This window comes from Sarcophilus harrisii, chromosome 4 (assembly GCF_902635505.1).
Source record: "Sarcophilus harrisii chromosome 4, mSarHar1.11, whole genome shotgun sequence".
NCBI classification, from domain to species: Eukaryota; Metazoa; Chordata; class Mammalia; order Dasyuromorphia; family Dasyuridae; genus Sarcophilus; species Sarcophilus harrisii.
The window spans coordinates 54,430,686-54,451,550 of NC_045429.1; the positions used below are offsets into that span (position 1 = coordinate 54,430,686).

The 20,865-nt window shown below is 36.3% G+C and overlaps 1 protein-coding gene across 1 annotated transcript; it reads left to right on the plus strand.

The window, feature by feature from the left end:
- The first annotated feature begins 422 nt into the window (after window positions 1-422).
- Window positions 423-20,104, plus strand: LOC100933832 (dimethylaniline monooxygenase [N-oxide-forming] 5-like). Its single transcript, XM_012547624.1, has 8 exons — window positions 423-557; window positions 3,095-3,283; window positions 4,222-4,384; window positions 7,276-7,418; window positions 10,561-10,760; window positions 12,873-13,222; window positions 15,902-15,974; window positions 19,759-20,104. The coding sequence occupies exons 1-8, from the start codon at window positions 423-425 to the stop codon at window positions 20,102-20,104; spliced, it is 1,599 nt and encodes a 532-aa protein (XP_012403078.1).
- Window positions 20,105-20,865: the final 761 nt, after the last annotated feature.

Genomic DNA, 20,865 nt, shown 5'->3' on the forward strand with positions numbered 1-20,865 from the left:
CCAAAAAAAGTGGTTATTTTATTTCCTCTTTTCCCAGGTTTATTCTCTCAATTTCATACTCTAGTCTTATTGATATAACTAGCATTTCTAGAACTATAACAAATAGTAGGGAAGTCAGTGGTTATCACTGCTATATTTCTGATCTTATTAGAAAGGCCACTGGATTATTCCTGTATGTTATATCTCATCATGAGGTTTTACTGCATCTATTTATATGCTCTTATTGTTTTTGTTATTCCCCGTTTTGCTCTTGATAATAATTTGGTAAATTAGTAACATAAATGTTTTCAAAAACTTAGAAATTTTAAGAAATTATGAGGACAGAGGACTTAGAAGAACAGAGTCCTTAGGAATAAGATTTTATTTTGCCCCAAGGGAAGAAGTGAAAAACATCTTTAGTAATCATCTTATTATAAGAGACCATGACAGTGAAAAAAATTGCCATCATTGGAGCTGGAGTGAGTGGATTAGGTGCTATTAAGAGCTGTCTAGAAGAAGGACTGGAGCCTACTTGCTTTGAAGAAAGCTTTGACATTGGAGGAGTCTGGAGATATGAAGTAAGTCACATTTTTCTCCTAAGGCCTAATTTCCTTGGTTTGTATGATGATTTTTTTTCCTATATCAAGGAAACTGAAATTTAATTGGAATTATGTTAGAGATTTACTCCATTGATACACAATGTCTTTTATCTGCATGATTTTTAGATTTTTTTCAGAGCACTGTCCATATGCTTTATAAAATTGGATCCTAATGGTCCTAAAAGGCAACAATTAATGTATTAAGGAAATATTTATTCAGTGTCTGCAACATATACTGAGGATAAACAAAAATAAAAATGAGACCATAGCTTATTGTCATCTCCACTGTACAAAATGTGGAAATAAAGACCCAAGTGATAAAGAGCATAGTAATAATTGCTGGCAGAAGCCTGGTTTCCCAAAGATTAGGGATCTAGCCCAGGGAGTGTTGTACCACAACAATATCAATACCTCTTACTTAAAACATACCATTCAGTGTTGCTGAGAGAAACTACCAAAATAAAAGGGATGCATGTGTGTATATCTCTATGTATCTATGTATGTATTTGTATCAAAGCCCAAAATATTTCCCAAAAGGAGTTTAAGACCTCTTAAACCAAAATTAAAACTTAAACCTAAAAATTAAAACCATTTAGATCCAGATCTCCTTTCAAATCTTATCTTAGGTCTTCTTTCTAGTCTTATCTCCTTTCAAATCTTATCTTAGGTCTTCTTTCTAATCTTATCTCATCTTATTACTGTTCTCACATTCTGTTCTAGCTAATCTACATTACTAGCTATGGCCTTAAATGTTATTTCCTACCCACATACATTTACATTATACTTTAAATGCACTTCCATCTGATCTCTGACTCTCAGAATCTTTTTCTTCCTTTAAGGCCAAGCTGAAGTGGTATAGAATTGCAAGGGTAGAATTTGGAAAGATTCCAAAAACCATTTAGTCAAACCCCCTAATTTTACAGATCAGGAAAACTCAGGAAATAATGGATCCAACAGGTAAAATAAAGCAGAAATATGTATTGGGCAAATAGTAGAAGACTGATTTGACAAAAAAGGGTGAGAAATTCAGAAGCTGCTAAATGAAAAGTGAAAACTCCAGGGTGTACCATCAAAATAATTTATCTATATCTAAAAAAGTAGCATAAAATTCCATCAAAAGTAAAGTACAATTGAAACTCAGAGAGATGCAGAATTCTTGGTTCAGTAAGACTGATGAAACTCAGTTTTGTGCTGATAGTAACAATATGAAGCATTTTATGGGCCAAAGACCTGTGGTGCATCTCAACTACTCAGTGCTGATGGAGCCATGTTGATTAGTGATAAGGACATGATCCTAGGAAGATAAGCTGAACACTTAACTTCTGTAGTGTTCTCAATATTCATCAATCAATCCTGAAGCCAATGACCATTTATCTCAAATTGACATCAATCACTTCCTAGCTCAAGTTCCAACTGAACAAGTTTTGAATACCAATAGACTATTTTTGTGTGGCAAAGCACCTGGTAATAATTCTATTCCAGCTGAGATTTACAATTCTTGGTCCATTGCTGAAACAAAAGAATGGTAAATAGCCTCTTGAAACATAAACTTTGTCATTACCCCACCCTTTAAATTATAGTGAACTCTCCCATTAAAGATATGCTAGAAAGAGCCTAAATTCTTCAGCCATACCAATGCCAGGGCAACAGATCCTCAGAGTTATCTAGCCCTATTTCTAGGGCCAGATGGCAAAGAACTTCTCTAAGGACATAGAAATGACCCCAGAAACAAAGGTCCAATCATACAGGTTAAGAACCATAGCTGAAGATAATTCAATGTTGCATAGAAGACCTGAGTTCTAATTCTGCCTCAGACACTTACCAGTTGTATGAACCTGAACAAGACATTTGTTCTCTTTAAGTCTCAGTTTCCTCATCTATAAAATGTGTAGAATAATAGTATCTATCTATCTAATTTATATTGTAAGGGTCAAATGAGATAGCAAATGCCAAAGCGTCTTACTCCCAATGTTCTATTTCCCAATACTGGGCAAATGGGACTCAAACCTCAAATTAGTTGAGCAAATTTTTTGAATATTTTTTTCAATTATTTGTCCTTAATTTAAAGGAAGAGAAGGATTCTGAAAATTAGAGATCAGAAGGGAATATGTCTCAGGTCTGAAGGATGAATGCACATATCTAGGAAATAACATTTAGGTCCACAACTAGTAATGTAGTAACCTACATTACTATGCTGGAATATAGAGCATGAGAAAGGTAGTAAAAGAGGTAAACTGAGGCTAGAAAGAAAATATGAATGCAGTAATGTTAGGCCTGAAATGATCTTAAATGAGAGACAGAAAGAGAGAGAAAGAAAGAGAGAGAGAGAGAGAGAGAGAGAGAGAGAGAGAGAGAGAGAGAGAGAGATTGAGGTTCACAGATGATATAACTCCTATATTAGTGAAGTGAGGAAAGTAATAGATCCAGAAAGTAATCTTTGTCATATTAGGAGTTTTCTTCATTCTCCATGATCACATTTTCTTCAAAAACATTGAAAATTCTTTTGTTTCCTACAGGAAAAATCAGAAACTGGAAAGCCTAGTATCTACCAATCTGTGACCACTAACAGCTCTAAGGAGATGACATCCTTTAGTGATTATCCATTTCCTGATCATTATCCCAACTTCTTACACAATTCCAAAATGATGGATTATGTTAGGATGTATGCCAAACATTTTGATCTCCTGAAATATATCCACTTTTTGGTAAGTAAAGGAAGAGCAATAATATTATATGCTGGCTATTCATGGCAGAAATTCATGTGACACAGTTCAAGTCAGTGTAGAAGTCATCACAACTTCCATAAAATGGTGAAACTATGTTGTTTTTCTAAAAAATACTCATAGAAAACATATTGTCTTATATGGCATAGTAGCAGTTATATACCACTTTGAGGGGCAGGGAGGTAATATAGTGGGTAAAATTTCAGCCTTAGACTTAAGAAGACCCATCTTCCTGAATTCAAATCTGATCTCAGAAACTTACTAGCTGTGTGACCTTAAGTCACTTAATCCTGTCTGCCTCAATTTCCTTACCTGTAAAATGAACTGGAAAAAGAAATAAACTATTCCAGTATCTTTGCCAAGAAAACCCCAAATGGGGTCATGAAGAGTCAAATATGATTGAATAATAATCACAAAATATAATCCTGTAAGGTTTACAAAGTACTTTACATATGATATCTCATTTGATACTCATAACATTAGGATGTAGGTGTTATTATTACCTTCATTTTACAGATGAGAAAATTGAGACTGACAAAGGTTGTTACATACTCAGAGTTTAGCACATATCTGAGATGGATTTCAACTCAAATTTTCCAAGTTTGGTGTTCTATGCACTCCACCAGTTAACTTTAGACTTGGAAACTTGAGTACTAATTCTATTCTATTACCTACACAGTGGACCAGGGTGAGTATTGAACTAGGCACTTTTTGGGTCTGGGGTATCCTCATACTCTCTTGCCATGATGGCAATTGCAAAGCTCTCCTACAAATGAGCTCTTTAATGATCTTCTTCAGAGCTTGAAAAAACATGAAATTGTCAGGGCACAAGATCTATGAAATAATATATTCTTTGGGGTCTGTATTTCTGGGAAATGATAGGACAGAGTGACCTGCTTTTGACCTTTTTTTTTTTTCAGTCAAAAGTGAGCAGCATAAGGAAATGTTCTGATTTCTCTTCCACTGGCCAGTGGAATGTTGTGGTAGAGGTTGATGGGAAACAGGAAACCTATATCTTTGATGGAATCATGATCTGCAATGGTCATTATAGTGACCCTCATTTGCCACTGGAGTGCTTTCCAGGTATGTTATCAGATGGGCAGAATCTTCATCCTTCAAGAGAAAATTGCTAAATAATATACAATTGGGAGAAATAAATAACTTTTGTTTTTGTGGTATTTTAAAACCTATGGGTAGGGGATGTGGGAAAACTGGGACATTGATTCATTGTTGGTGGAGTTGTGAACGAATCCAACCATTTTGGAGAGTAGTTTGGAACTATGCTCAAAAAGTTATCAAACTGTGCATACCCTTTGATCCAGCAGTGTTACTACTGGGACTATATCCCAAAGAGATTATAAAGAAGGGAAAGGGACCTGTATGTGCACGAATGTTTGTGGCAGCCCTTTTTGTAGTGGCTAGAAACTGGAAACTGAATGGATGTCCATCAGTTGGAGAATGGCTGAATAAATTGTGGTATATGAAAATTATGGAATATTACTGTTCTGTAAGAAATGACCAACAGGATGATTTCAGAAAGGCCTGGAGAGACTTACATGAACTGATGCTGAGTGAAATGAGCAGGACCAGGAGATCATTATATACTTCAACAACAATACTAGATGATGACCAGTTCTGATGGATCAGGCCATCCTCAGCAACAAGATCAACCAAATCATTTCTAATGGAGCAGTAATGAACTGAACCAGCTATACCCAGAAAAGAACTCTGGGAGATGACTAAAAACCATTACATTGAATTCCCAATCCCTATATTTATCACACCTGCATTTTGATTTCCTTCACAAGCTAATTGTACAATAATTCAGAGTCTGATTCTTTTTGTACAGCAAAATAATGTTTTGTCATGTATACTTATTATGTATCTAAGTTATATTTTAATATATTTAACATCTACTGGTCATCCTGCCATTTAGGGAGGGTAGGGAGGTAAGAGGTGAAAAATTGGAACAAGAGGTTTGGCAATTGTTAATGCTGTAAAGTTACCCATGCATATATCCTGTAAATAAAAGGCTATTAAATTAAAAAAAAAAAAAAAAAACCTATGGGTTCCCCAAAAAGTACCTCCACTCTAATTGTTTTTAAAAAATCTCTTCAGCTTATTCCTCTTTGGGATATAACATATTATGCCATCACCACCCTCAGTAATTGTTCCCCAGCTATATCTCTATAAGAAAGATTTACCAAGATGATGGCTTCAAGGGCTGGGCTAGATGGGAGTAGAGGGGAGGGAAGGGAGAGAGTCCTCCTTTCTCCAGTGCACAGGCATATTTGCCCATCAATAAATTGATATAAAATAGATAGAAAGGGGCCTCTTTACATAATGATTTTCCCCTCAATTATGGGTATGGGGTCCCCAACTGGAAGTAAGAGTAACAGTCCTAGAGAAAGGTCCGTGTGCTCATGGCCCTAAGCCATCTCCATCTGACTTTCAGTGGATGTGGCTGTTGAGGTGGTAGCTGGGGCCTGATATACTTGACACATACTGACTCCCTCAATATGTCCTACTATTTAGTTAGGTTGATTTTCCTGCTCTTTTGTTTGCAATTTTCTACAAGTATTGCTTCAGAAGATTGGCTCCACAGGGTTGAATTGGAAGCAGGACTGATGATCTTGAGGTCACTGCTACTTCTATGGCCCTTGAGTTTATGGTCCTGGGCTGTCTCCTTCCAGGCACAGGGAAGGTTGTGGTCTAGGCAGTAGCGATAGCCTGACTCCTCTGTACAAGCTTCCCCCTCCCCTTCAGGGTACCCCACTGCCTTACACAGGCTAGTCTATGGATTGATAGGATAGTAGCCTGGCAGCTGTTGGTGAGAATAGCCAATCCCCTCTGCATGATTTGATGGGATAATTATTTAAGGTAGATTACTCTGGCAGCAATACAAAGTACAGTTTATGCAGGGATCAGCAAGAAATTAAAGGAAGAAAAAACTTTTCTTGATAAAGAGGACCTAACTCTTTGCAATTACCTCATCTTTGTTAATTGTTCTTTTTAAAATCCCTTCTGGAATTTTCTCAGAAGTCAAACTCATTTGGAAGAGGAGGGTAAATCCCCTTTTTTGTTGGGGAAGGGAGGAATAAGGAGCCTGAGCCAACCAAATCATCCCCATTATCCAAGAGATGCCTTTAATCCTCTCCATTTGGTTCTCAATGAATATACCTCATATTCCTTACAGGAAAATGCCACCAAATTCCCAAAGGCTTACTCCCTGAACTATAATTGAATTCATCAAAAAAACTCTCTCCTTAAGTCTACCCCCATGCTACTCTTAAAAAATAAACCTTAGAGTACCAGCCCTGAAGTTAGGAGGACCTGCGTTCAAATCTGGCCTCAGACACTTAACACTTTCTAGCTGTATGACCCTGGGCAAGTCACTTAACCCCAATTGCCTCAGCAAAAAAAAAAAAAAATAATAAATAAACCTTCTTTGATATCATCAGACTTTCAAGAGATCACTGTCTATCTTTTCTCCTTTACAATACTAAATTCCTACAAAGAATCCTGCATACTTTGTCTCTGCCCCCATTTCTCTACCACTGACTTAGTTATTTAAGCCAGCCACAATATGGCCTCTTGCCCCATATTCACTGAAACTACTTTCACAAAAGTCACAAAGATGGATGTTCCTTAATAGCAAGGATTATCTGAGCATTTATCTCATTTCCTTTCCCTCACCTGATAGTGTTTTTCCACATACTAAGCACTGAATAAATGTCTCTTGTTGTTGCATTGTATAATGTTGTTTTTCCTGGGTAGATATATTCAACAGTATTTTTTTTTTTTTGCTGAGTCAATTGGAGTTAATTGACTTACCCAGGATCACACAGCTAAGAAGTGTTAAGATATTTACCAAAAAATTTTACCCAAAAAGTTTCAAAGCAGTTATAAAAGTACATCTTTTCCCCTGACATTTATGCCCAGGGTTTGACTAAAGCTTTGATCTTTACTTCAAGGCATCAAGAAATTCACAGGCTCCTATTTCCATAATCATGAGTACAAGAATCCAGAGAAATTTAAGGGGAAGAGAGTCCTTGTGATTGGTCTTGGAAATACCGGAGCAGATGTGTCCAGTGAGCTCAGTCATGTAGCTCAACAGGTTTGCCTTTATTATTCTGTTATTAATCCTGCATACAAGATACGTGCATTGTATAGAGCCTTTTGAGTTAGACTTTTTAACCAATGCTTTGAAATGCTACCTGAACATAGGCTGCTGACTGTCCATTTTTAAACACTTTCCTCAACTCTTTCTTCACACCATATTTGTACCAACAAGTTTATCATTAACCAAAGTAATATCAGCATTCAAGGTGCTGATCACCTTGATCAGCCTTTAAGGTGTGCAATATCCGCCTTTAAGGTGTGCTTTTCTGCTGAAACTAAAGTAGAGAAAGAAGCAACAAGGCTAGATTGGTATGAGTTTATTAATTTGGTTCAGGTTAAAAGGGAAGGGAACTGCTCCCAAAGAGTATCATTGCCACATGGGGATTGTAGTTATCCAACAGGAGGAGAATATATATGAGTGGTGAAAAGTACAAGGGAGCATCACAAACTGCCCCTAACTCTATGTATCCAGAGGCTCAGGCCCAGTGGAAAGCACACTCTAATCCAAGGCCCTACAGTTCTGTGGGGCTCAGAATTATAAAAAGTTCTAAACAAAGAGCTGGCAATGGAACTAATATAAGAGACTACTTTACCATCTAAGAGGCAAGGCAATGGAGCAGTCTGGAACCCTTGAATTGCAGTATTCCCTGAATAAGGAAGGATGAAGAAGGGGCAACGACACAGGAAAATTAACTCTGTGCCACAGCAAGAAAACACTTGGAGAGGGGAACAATGTCTAATGTCTAGGTCATTTAAGCCTTAGAATACATGTCTGCTGGTGATTGGGACTGTGTTAGTCAAATTGGTTTTCACTAATTCCCAGTTGAACATCATAGGATCAGAGATTTAGAGATAGAAGAAAGATGTGGAAGAAACCTGAAAAGTGACTGAGTTCAGTGCTCTCAATTTTTTAACAATGAAATAATCAAGATCCAATGATTCATTCAGTCATGCTCTCAATGTCTGAGGTAGGATTTGAATACAGGTCTTTGTGAATACAAGTCAATTGCTCTCTTGAAGCATCCTCAGCCTAGTAAGAATTTCCAAAAGTGAGTGAATTTTATGAGATATGCCATGATGATAAAAATCAATAAAGTATTTATGAAGTATCTACTATGTGCCAAGCACTATAGTAGGTGCTAGAAATACAAAAATCTAAAAATGAAACAGTCTCTGCTGTCAAAGAGCTTGCATTCTCTCCAGGAGAGAAAGCATCTCCACATGAAAGTATACTCAGAATAAATTCTGGGTAACATGAGGTGAGGCCCTAATGCCTGGGAGATCAGGAAAGGTTTCATGTAAAATGCAGTGCTTTAGCTGGACCTTGACAGAAAGCAAGGAGGAAGTAAATAAAGGCAGAGGTGATGGAGGGAGAGAATTCTATAGATCTATAAATTTATAGCACAGGGTTGCAGCAATAAGCTAGATGTGCTGTGACTATAGGAAAACAGTTCTCTTAGCACAGCCTCTAGGGAAAGAATCAGGAACCAGGGAAAAGAAAGAATATTCTTACTTTGAAATAATCAGTCTCAAACTCCCAAGATCACCCCAGGGATTGTACAATATAAAATTTAACAACCAATTTGGTAGGATTTTCAAATTAATAACACCTATAGTTAAGCTTCTACTGACTTTCAGGTAACAAATTTTCTTCAAGGAACATTATATTTTCATGGCTTCCTGGGTTAAATGTCAGGAATGGAGAGAGGGAGGAAGAAAGGAAGGAGGGAAGGAAGGAAGGAAGAAAGGAAAGGAGGGAGGGAGCTAAAGGGATACAGCTATTTGAAGGACAATCCTCACCCACCCTAAACCCCTATCTCTGCATGTGGGTAGGAACATCCTTAGTTTCTGGGATAGAGAAAGTACTTTTCATTTTTTGCTAACCATGAAGTATGCAAGTCTAGATAAGGTTTTAACTATTTGCTCCCATTTGGTCCTCTGCACAACCTCTGCACAACTCTTGCTTGTGGCAAGAGATGGCAAAGAGAGGGTGAATTAGAAATCAGAAGGGAGTGTACCTCAGATTTAGGGTGCCTATAGTTAGAAAATAACATTTAGGGAATAGCTAATGGTCTAACCAAATGTGGGAAAGGAAATAAAATCAGATAAAATTGGAAAGAATATAGATAAAGAAATAGATATAGATACATGGATATATAGACAGATAGATATGCATATGTATATATACATGTGTATGTGTTTATCTACAGAGAATAAAAAAGACTTCCAGCCCTGAAGTCAGGAGGATCTGAATTCAAATCAGGCCTCAGACACTTAATATATCCTAACTGTGTGACCCTGGGCAAGTTACCTAACTGCAATTGCCTCTGCAAAAAAAGAAAAAGAAAGAAAAAAGAAAAGAAAAGAAAAGAAAAAGGAAAAGAGAAATACTCTTTAATTCATGTGCACATACACACACACACACGCGCGCGCGCGCACACACATACACACACACACCTTGTTCTAGCATTACTTCTCAGCAACACTGCCTAGCACATTTAAAGTAAGAGGCGTTGATTCCACTGGGGTAGAAGAATCCCTGGGACAGCATTCTGTAGACCAGGATTCTGCCACCAATCATTTATTTGACCTTTACTTCCGTGAGTCTTGGCTTTTACATTTTGTACAGGGGACTTGATAATAAGCAGAAGCATCATTTCATACCTCTTTGTACCTCCACTGCCTAGAACAGTGTCTGGCACATAGCAGGCACTACTTTTTGAGTATATCAATGGCTGTATTTCAGGTTTATGTGATACAATAGAGTGTTGGACTTAAAGTTAGAGAGACTCATCTTCCTGAGTTCAAATCTGACCTCAGACACTTACTAGCTGTATGATCCTGGGCAAGTCACTTCACTCTGTTTGCCTCAGTTTCCTCAACTGTAAAATGATCTAGAAAAGGAAATGAAAAACTATTCCAGTATCTTTGCCAAGAAAACCCCAAATAGAATCATAAAGAGTAAGACACAACAGTGCCTTACTTACTAACTGTGTCAACTTAATGAATGAACATCAGGGTCAATAAGAATAAATGAAACGAGGCATGTGTCTTCTTAGTCTCACTTCAATGTAGCTGGGACGTTGAGGTAGGGCTATTTTATAAGAGAATACTTTTTGAGCTTTTCTTTCTTCCAGGTATTCCTCAGCACACGACGAGGATCATGGATCTGGTACCGCGTTTGGGATAATGGGAATCCACTGGATACTGTACTCTTCACACACTTTAAGACTATCATCAAAAAATGTCTAAACAACTCTATTATCAACAAATTGGCAGAAGACGAATTAAATACAAGATTTGACCATGCTGTGAATGGTCTGCTGCCTCTTCATAGGTATTCTTTTGAAATTTCAATAAATGTAATTCATTCTGGCTATCAGTATGGGCAAGTCTGTTAACAAACCCAGAAGTGGTTAGTAGATAGTTAAGGCCCAACTCCCATTAATCTAGGAGGGGGAGCAGTGTTTTCCCCACTCTGTCCTCATGGTGTATGACTCAGGATCATAGATTGAGAGAAGAAAGGAACTTCTTAGTTCATCTAGTCCAGTTCCTTTTTAGAGATGAGAAATCTGAAGTTCTAAAAAAATTAAATGGCTTGTCCAGAGTCACACACTAAGTGTCAATGACAAGATTTGAACTCAGGTCCTTTTCACTCCAAGTCTAGTACCCAATCTGTGCCCTGATGATCTTTCTTTCTTCTCAAGCCACATTTTCTTCCATCCTCCAGTAGACGCATAGACCAGTAAACAGCAAGCATATGAGGCATAGAGATAAAATTTCCCAAACTGCCAGTGAAAGTAAGTGTAACTCTTACTGCCTCTTTTTAGGAAGCGTCCACTCTGGCTTCTCTATCTTATTACAATTCTGATTAAAAACCATGATATTGTGTGAAATGAACACCACAATCTCTCTGATATGATAAACACACGAGATTTGGAATCATAAAAAATCATTTTGCCTCCATTTTCTTCTTCCAAAGAGAATTATTTCAGGGAGAGAAAGGATAAGAGAAAAATGACTAATAATAGAAATTCAAGGTAAGCAGGAAATGATTAAAAGAAGAGCTAACGGCCAAGAACATTCAAGACTATTGAAAGAAATGATTGATGTTCTTTCTGAACCAATGGAGAAGTAAATGGAGCACTGGATCTCTAGTCAAAAAGATTTGAATTTGAGATGTTTACTATCTTCATGACTGAGGGCAAGTCATAATCCCTGTCTATTTCAGTTCTTTCAACTATAAAATGAGGCTCAATAATAGCTACCCTACCCCTACCTCATAGTATTATTGTCAAAATTAAATGAGATAATATTTGTGAAGCACTTAGCACAGTGACTAGAGCATAGTAGGTACTTATTTCTCCTCATTCCTTTTTTCTCCAATGGCAGCTAAGTAGTGCAATGAATACAGTGCTGGACTAGGAGGGAAAAGTGCTAGTTCTTCTCTTTCTGAGTTCAAATCCATCCTCATACATTTATTACTTGTATGACTCTGGGCAAGTCACTTAGCTTTGTTTGGTTCAATTTCTATCTGTAAGATGAGCTGGAGAAGGAAATGGTAAACTACTCCAGCATCTTTCCCCCAGCAAAACCCAAATGGAGTCATGAAGAGTCAGACACAATTAAAAAGAACTAAACAGCAATCTTTCCCCATCTCTTCCTCTTGTAGTCAGTGATATTTGAAAGATCATAGAGAACAGGAGAGATGCTATTTTTCTGACTGTCAAAAAATGATATAGAATTTAAAAGTTTCAGGCCAATGATCTTCATTTCAATTCCTGGCAAAATTAGAAAGTATTCAAAGTATGGTTAGTGAATATCTAGGGAGAAAATGTTGCAAAGAACATCAAGAACAGATTATGTCAAACTAACTTCATTTATATCTGATGGATTATTAAATATGCAGATCAAGGGAATGGTGAAATTCTGGAGGGCCCTTTGGTTAAATCCAGACCAAAGAATGTCCCTCCTCCCCTACAATATATTTGACAAATGGTTGGGTAGTTTATTCTACATACAGGGGAGGGAACTCCTTTCATACCTTCCAAGTAATTCCATTCTACTTGTGAACAGCTCTGTTAGGAATGTTTTGGAAATTTGTTTCTTTGTATTTTCCCCTCCATTGCTCTTGGTTCTGCCTTCTCACATCAAATAGAACAAAATTAACCTATCTTCCAGATAACCTCCCAAATATAAGGGATACTCTGTATTTGAAGGAAAGTATCTTTAGTCTTCTTTTCTCATAACTTAAAGAAATGAATTTCTAATACCAAGTCAACTACCATTTTTGATCTCTAGGCCAGTTCCCAACACATTAAAAAACAATCCTTGTGAATCTGTTTTGCTCATAGCACGTACTCAGAATCAAATAATATTAACATCACATTGCTAATATTTCCAAAGGAGGTTTATATTCATGACTTTACAGCTTGTTTTTATCTTTCAGGTTTCTAAATCATCAACCTACTTTCAGTGATGATTTGCCTAGCCATATAATTGCTGGAAGACTATTGGTAAAAGCAAATGTGAAAGAATTCACTGAAACAACTGCCATCTTTGAGGATGATACTGAAGAAAGTATTGATGTTGTTATCTTTGCCACTGGATATACGTTCTCCTTTCCTTTCCTGGATAATGATTCAACAGTCTTAGATAGCCAGCAGTCTCTATTTAAATATGTCTTCCCTCCTCAACTGGAAAAACCAACACTAGCATTCATTGGTATAATCCAGCCAGTAGGAGCTACTATTCCAACATCAGAAATGCAGAGCCGATGGGCCACACGTGTGTTCAAAGGTATGTGAGGGACTAGATTTAACAACAAAAAAAGACAAGTTAAGGGCAGCTAGGTGGTGCAGTGTATAGAGCACCAGTCCTGGAGTTCAGGAGGATCTGAGTTCAATTTTGACTTCAGACACTGAACATTTCCTAGCTGGGTGACCCTGGGCAAGTCACTTACCCCCAATTGCCTCAGGAAAAAATTAAAAGATAAGTTAATAGTGATATTCTTTGAATGATCTTATAGGAAAATCTATCAGATTCCAGATCTAATCCCAAGTATACCCATTAACCTGTAATAGTACTCCAAATTCTGACATCAGAGATCTACTTCTTTGAGGAGTTTTGTTGGTTTTTTTTTTAACATATCTCCTAGGCTTTCCTATTTGAATGAAAAATACTATTAGCCAGAATTATAGCAGAGGTGAGTTTGCCAGGTCTCTTCAAATTGTGAGCACAATGTTAAGAACAAGACTCTATGGAGACAGAACACAGAGATGTCCGAGGAGGCTGGAGTGCCAGTAAAGATAAAAAGATTTGTGAAAGGGAAGCTGGGAGGGACAACAAATGCTAATCTTTGCCAAGAGTCTGCCATGGATACATGAGCAAGTTTGAAAAAGACATGCCCTGGATCCCTCACCAAACACATTTATAAATCATAACCTATGACTAAAGCAAAATTCTACTGCTAGGAAAAATGTCAACACAAAGCTTAGCATAGTTGAGCAGGAAAAGTTTGGGGGGCAGGATTTAGGCCCAGAATAAAGCGACAAGGGAAAATGATAGACCTTTATGTTTCTCTGCACTTCTGAAATAATTTCCATGATGTTGTTCCAAAATTTGGTAATAGAAAAACAGTTCAATTCTTTGTTGGTTTTCAGTTGTTTAACTCTCCTTGACCCCATTTGGGATTTTCTTGGCAGAGATACTGGAGTAGCTTGCTATTTCCTTCTACAGCTCTCTTTACAGATGAGGAAACTGAGGCAAATGGGACTGTGACCTATACAGGATCTACGGTGTCTGAGGCTAGATTTGAATTCAGAGAGATGAATCTTTCTGATTTCAGGCCTAACATTACATCTACTGCATCACCTAACTGTTCATAACAGCTTAAACATCATGCTAATTATTAAGCACCTGCTATGTACCTTGCAAAACTTTACCAATATGACTTGATCTGGACAATGAAGAGAGTGGGCATGATGGTAACTGAAGTTCCTCTCAACTCCAAATCGCTGATTCTGTAAGAAAGCAGTCAATAAATAATTTCTGAATACCTACTGGAAAACAGAGTGCTGTTCTAGCACAGTAATCATATTTGTGCATATTTGTGAAGTATATTTTTAATACCCAGGAGAAAATGCATTTAGTTTTTCTTAATGGAAACTTGTAGTGTGTGCATTGAATAAATTTAGTCTCTCCTGGATCCTAACAGTCACGACACTCCTTTGTTTAAGCATCTGCTTGAGTCATTGTTATAAGGGAAGGTTATTAAGAAGAGATACTGTTGGGGTTTTTTAAGAATAAAACATTTGAAAAAGAGCAATTGGAAAATAAAGCATAGAGGATAAGAGGGAAAGAAAATAAGGTTGAAGTGTAGAGTGTGGAGTAGTATGAAAACAGCAGTAGGAACTACTAAAACTATGAGAGATGGATCCCGTCACTAAAAGTCATTCAATCAGCTGGCACAGATCTGAAGATACAAAGATGTACTTTTCTGACAAAACAGAAATATTTAAGCCAAACTAAATGACATAAGAGTTATATCTGACAGCAGATGATGTATCACATATTCATAATCCACTGCTTCTCTATCAGAAGAGAAAAAGACTTCAACTGGCAGTAAATCTCAATTCTGATTTAGTGTGATTTTCCTTTATATTATTGGATTTATTATGAATAATATTTTCATAATTCTGCCTTTTCTTTTTATATCAATACATATAAGTTTTCTTGACTTCCTCTGAATTCCTCACATTTCTCTTCTCTTATGATGTGATAATGAAGGGTGTACTTTACACTTATACAGAATAATTGGTCCAGCCATTCATCAATCAATGGGCACCCATATTGTTTCCAGTTTTACTGTTTTGTTATCACAAGATCCACTTGTCCTTCTTGATAACAGAGATTGAAGTGCCAGTACATTTGTCATTATTTTCTGCCTTAGGAAGACAAAGGCACTGGCTGAAAAATAATTACATTTTTATCAATGACTGTATTCTTTTATATGTGCAGTTCATGAATTCAAAGTAGAAATGCTGCATTAGAAGATTGGGGGGGGGGTGGAATTATTCAGAGAAGCCCATGCAGATTACAGAATGCATTCTTAACATATGGAAGTTGTGAGTAAAAAAATATCTAATATTATAAAGAAGGTAACATCTTAACACTGAAATGAAATCCAGCACACCATTCTTTTTTAATTCCTCATTTGCATGTACAATTTAAGATTCATTTCTTTTTTATTTCAAAAGTCCCTCATTTTTTCCCTTCCACCCTCATTGAGAAAGCAAGAAATTTGAAATAGGTTATACATGCCAACACGTCATTCTTAGAGATCCTCTACTTTGGGACTTTAGACTTGATTTCCACAGAAAGCTAGTATGGATGTAATGATTTTCTCCTAAAACTACTTCCTTCCATTCAGTGATTCTCCCAGAGAATCCTAACCATGTTCTGAATATTCTTTCCTAGGGCTGAACAAATTACCTTCAATGAGTGACATGATGACTGAAATCAAATGGATGGAAAATGATCTGAAAAATAAGTAAGAAACTTGATGTTGGCAAAGGGCAATTGATTACTTAGATCATGTGTTTGTCTTTTGGGTCTCCTTTACATTTTATTGATCATAGAAGCTGCTTGTACAAGAGGACAAAAGACTATCTGGTTCTGTTTTTAACAGTATCATTAATGGTACCAATTTTTAGTTTGTATGTTGAATGTGTGGTTTCAGATGGCCATATTAGAAAACACTTATTGTTGCTATTATTTAACTTTCATAGAATACTAGGCACAAAATGTTTAATATGTGCCAAATCCCCTTGGCAACATTTGGTTTTATTAATTAGGTGCATTAGACAAACAATATAAGGATCAAAAGGTTGCCCTATCTATTTCAAGAATTAAGGCAAACAAAAGAGCAATCCCTCTGGACTTGAGAAAAGCAAATATCTTCCAATCAATCTGAATAAATTCAAAACCAAATAAATCATACAAATATGTAAAACTAAGTATAATATGGAAACATATATGTATATATGCACATGTACTATTTATGCCATCTATGATATGATCCAAAGATCATAGAGTGACCTAAATCCAGAAGGACCTCAGAGGCCATCTAATACCATTCTCCTCATTTTTAAGATGAGGAAATTGAAGCTGAGGTTAATTAATAAAGTTGGCCAAAGTCACAGAGACCACAAATGTCAGAAGTAGGATTCAAATATCGTTAGCTGATTTCAGAGTCCATCTTCTTTTCACTGATCCATACTTATTCAAAAACTTTGTTTCTATCATGTATAACAGATAATTAGGAATACATTGCAATTATCTTCATCAGGATCATTTCAAAGATCATCATGCTGGTAGATATGCAACATTTTGATCAGACTTGGCCCTTATTGAAGTTACAAATTTGTAAGGATGGTAAGAACACATATATGAATTACCAAAACATCAAAATGAACATAAAATCATAAGAGATGTTCAAAGTGAAATGCAAGGAAGGACACTTTTTTCCAATGGGGAGCCAGGAAAGTATGGAGAATTGGAAATAGTTCTAAGTGGCTAAAGTACAATATTTATAGAAACTTCTACAAAGGATCCTAGAACTTATACCTCCCTTTGCTAATACCTGAAGGACGGGAAGCACATCTTTAGGAGCTAAGTGAACCCTTTCACATTTGTAGAAGACCTAGAAGAAACTTGAGCAGACTCAAGAAATATTCGTTATTAATGGGGTGGATGCAAGTAGACTATTTGGGGAAAGTACTAAGGGTTAGTCAACACTGATACTTGTTTAAAAAAAATTGATTCCTATAGATGTTACATGGAACAGTGGAAGGCAGTTCTCTCTTATAGACTTGGGACTAACTCTGAAATTTAGCCTTATGGCCAAAGACTATAGTGGTACTGGGTTCTATTCCCCTATATATTCTTTGTGAGGATCTCTTTATGTCAGAACTACTAGTTACTAATCTCATCCATGTACTTCCTAGAGGAATTTAAGGCTTTAGGGAAATGAAGATTCCCCTTTGTTTTTATCTGTCCTTTGGTTATAGGAGTAAGCAACAATGACCAGTGAGCAAACATCAGCTAAAGGACTTCTGTATATAGAGAAGGAAAGTAAGCACAGGGAAAAAATGTAAAACTTGTAAAAAAATAATTTTAATATAGAATGATCCATGATAACTAAAAACCTAAGAGAAATACAAATCAGCTTCTGTTCAAGAACATTGAGTGTAAAGCAAGGTGCCTGGGTTCATATCCCAGCCCTACCACTTACTATTTTTAAAACTATGGACAGATGACTTAGCCAATTTAGACTTCAGTTTCCTACCCAATCAAACAAAAGCTCCTTGAGAAGTGGGGCTGTTTGGTTTTGTCTTTTTCCCTGATACCTAATATAGTGACTTGTATATAGTCAGTGTTCAATGATTATTTCTTAAATTGAATTAAATCTGTAAAATGAAAGGATTAGATAATATTTAGATATTCATTTGGCTCAAAATCCAGGATCCTATGATCCCATGAGGAAAGTATTATTACTATCTGAAGGAACTAGGGAAGTAGCATTTATCCTGGCTATTAAAAATGGATCAATTTCAACAGGCTGAAAGGAGGCTATAGAGATGGCATTTTAGGTATCAGGAATGTGTTTATGAGCAAACACACAGGAAAAAATGAAACAAAAGATACGGAAGTCAACAAGTAGTCTTGTTAGACTAGAGCAAAATGCAAAGAGCAAGGGTATGAATTAAACCAAAAAATAGGAAGATGCTGTATTGTTTTTTGAATGCCAGTCAAAGAAATTAAATCTTCTTTTTATCAAACACTAGAAAGACAGTATTGAGCAAAGTATTGAGAAAAAGTATTGAGCAAAAGAGTGACATATAAATCAGTTAATATTTATTAAGTGCTTATTATGTGCCGGGCACTGTGCTAAGTATTCAAATGTTGTTCAGTTGTTTTTTTGGTTGTATGTCTGACTCTTCATGGCATAGAGACCAGAGTAGTTTGCATTTCCTTCTCCAGATCATTTTATAGAAAAGCAAAATGAGGCAAACAGAATTAAGTGACTTGCCCAGGGTCACACAGCTAATAAGAGTCTGAAACCAGATTTTAATTCAGGAAGATGAGTCTTTCTGACTCCAGGCTTGCACTTTATTCATTGTATCATCTACCTGCACACTGAGAGTACAATTAATACAAATGAAATCATCCCTATTCTCCTAAAAACTAACATGGTTGGAGAAGACATTAAGTACATATAAAAATATAAACAAAGTAAATATAAATAGAAGATACAAATAAATGCAAAGTAGCAAAATACAAGATAATCTCAGAATGAACCCAATAACAGTCAAAAAACATTTCACAATAAAGGTGACGCTGAATGAACCAACAATCATTTATTAAGTACTTAATTATATTACTATGTGCAATGGGCATTTGATAGTTAAGAAAATAGTAAGTACTGGATGGATTGAATCTAGAAATATTTCAAAGATATAATCAACAGAAACTGACAATGTGGTGGTGTAGAAGTAGAGGAAGACAAAAAAGGCAAAGGTATCACAAAGGTTTAGAATATATGTGATGTGTGGGATTCAATGGCAGCAATGGAAAAGTTAGAAAGAATAAGATTTAGGGAAAGACAGTTCAGTTTGAGACACGTTAAGCTGGAGGTGTTGCCTAATGAAAAAAATCATTGCATTCCTTTCATTGGCATTTAAAATCTTCATCTCTATGGTTATTCTACCTTTGTACTTATCTCATACTTTGTTCTATACATCGTGCTCTAGTTAAATAGGACTATGGTACTGAGTATGATAAATAAATCTAAAGCTTGAGATAGAGGTCAAAATTATAGAGAAATTTGGGATTTATCTGTATAGGAACTAGAGAATGTGTTTGCCAAGGAAGAGCATATTAGGCTATGAGAGAAGAGGGCTGGGGCTCTGCCCTTGTAGACCCCTGAGGCAGAGGTTAATATCCAAATACCAGGGTCTTAAATAGTGACAACCAACTTCAAAGCAAAGCAAAGCAAAGACTTCTAAAGAGCATGAATTGTGGAGAGATGTAAAGAAATCCTAAACATCTGAGTTAAACTATCTATGATTTTTCAAATAGTTTTGATGTGGAAAATGGTACTGGAAAATAATCATAAAAGAGTATTTGAGGCAAACATTATCAGATAAATTTCTAATAGTTTCTTTCTCATCTTCCCACTAATGAGCTTCACACAACACAGTGGAAACTGTCTCTCAAAGACATAAAGAGAGAGGTCAAATTCTAACTTGGGATTTATCATCTTGTGATTCCAGGTTTGTATCAAGTCTTCGTGATGAACGCCGAGTTCAGTACATTGAGTACATGGATGAAATTGCCTTGGAAATAGGAGTAAAGCCCAGTGTGCTTTCTCTCTTCTTTTCAGATCCCAAGCTGGCCTTAAACATTTTCTTTGGTCCTTGTACTCCATACCAGTACCGCCTGCAGGGACCTGGGAAATGGGCAGGAGCTAGGGAAGCTATTTTGACTCAGAGAGAACGCATTATCAAGCCCTTGAGAACTCGAACTGTCAGTGATGACCAACTTCCATTCTCTGTGCCATTTTGGCTTTTAAGTATCAGTATGGGCCTTCTCGTTGTTCTTATCTTAGTGTTATTTTAGGGATATTTCTTTCAACATCTCCATCATAATAAGCAGTGATATATATTGGTTAAGGAACAAACGAAGTACCATTGGGGATCAGTTAATCATTTATCAATATATATTCCTCATGCAGATTTGACTCATAAATCACAGTGTTCCAATTAAAACAAACTTTAGCTATGTGCCTCTTTGGGGGCTGCAAAGTTATTACCCTGATTCCATATCTTCCATAAAACTCAGTAGACTAAATAAGTAAACATACTTCTCATGTGGACAAAATGATTAATACTTTTTGTTTATATGTCTATTACCATTTTCAGATGTATGTAGGTAATAACAATGTTAATAAAATTAAATTTCATTCAAAAGAATTATTTCTCTCCATTCTTTTCTGTCTTTTGGATTTCCTAACTTTCTTCAGCTTCCAGGTAAAATTGTATCTTCTATAAGAGGCTTCCTCTGATCTTCTTTAATGTTAATACTTCCCCTTTGAGAATATCTACAGGTTGTGTTATATGTGCAATCCTTTTTTCAACTCTTGTCCTTTCATCCCCTTCACCTTTAGTAGAATTAGACATGTTCCACTATTTCCAGTCTCTTGCAATAAGAGCAACTCTTTGACAAGTAGGATAAAATAGAAGAAACACTGATTATAGGATAAGTTGGTTTACAAAGCAAAGTTATAAAAATTAAGATCAACAATTTGATTCATTAAAAGAAGCATGCATGGGAAATAGGTCTGAGTTCAAGTCCTAACACACAATTTAACAGCTACATGA

Bases quoted from the DNA above. Each gene is read 5' to 3' on its own strand.
- LOC100933832 (XM_012547624.1), top strand. From the start codon at position 423: ATGACAGTGAAAAAAATTGCCATCATTGGAGCTGGAGTGAGTGGATTA. The intron at 558-3,094 runs GTAAGTCACATT...TGTTTCCTACAG, and splicing joins GAGGAGTCTGGAGATATGAA to GAAAAATCAGAAACTGGAAA. The intron at 3,284-4,221 runs GTAAGTAAAGGA...TTTTTTTTTCAG, and splicing joins TGAAATATATCCACTTTTTG to TCAAAAGTGAGCAGCATAAG.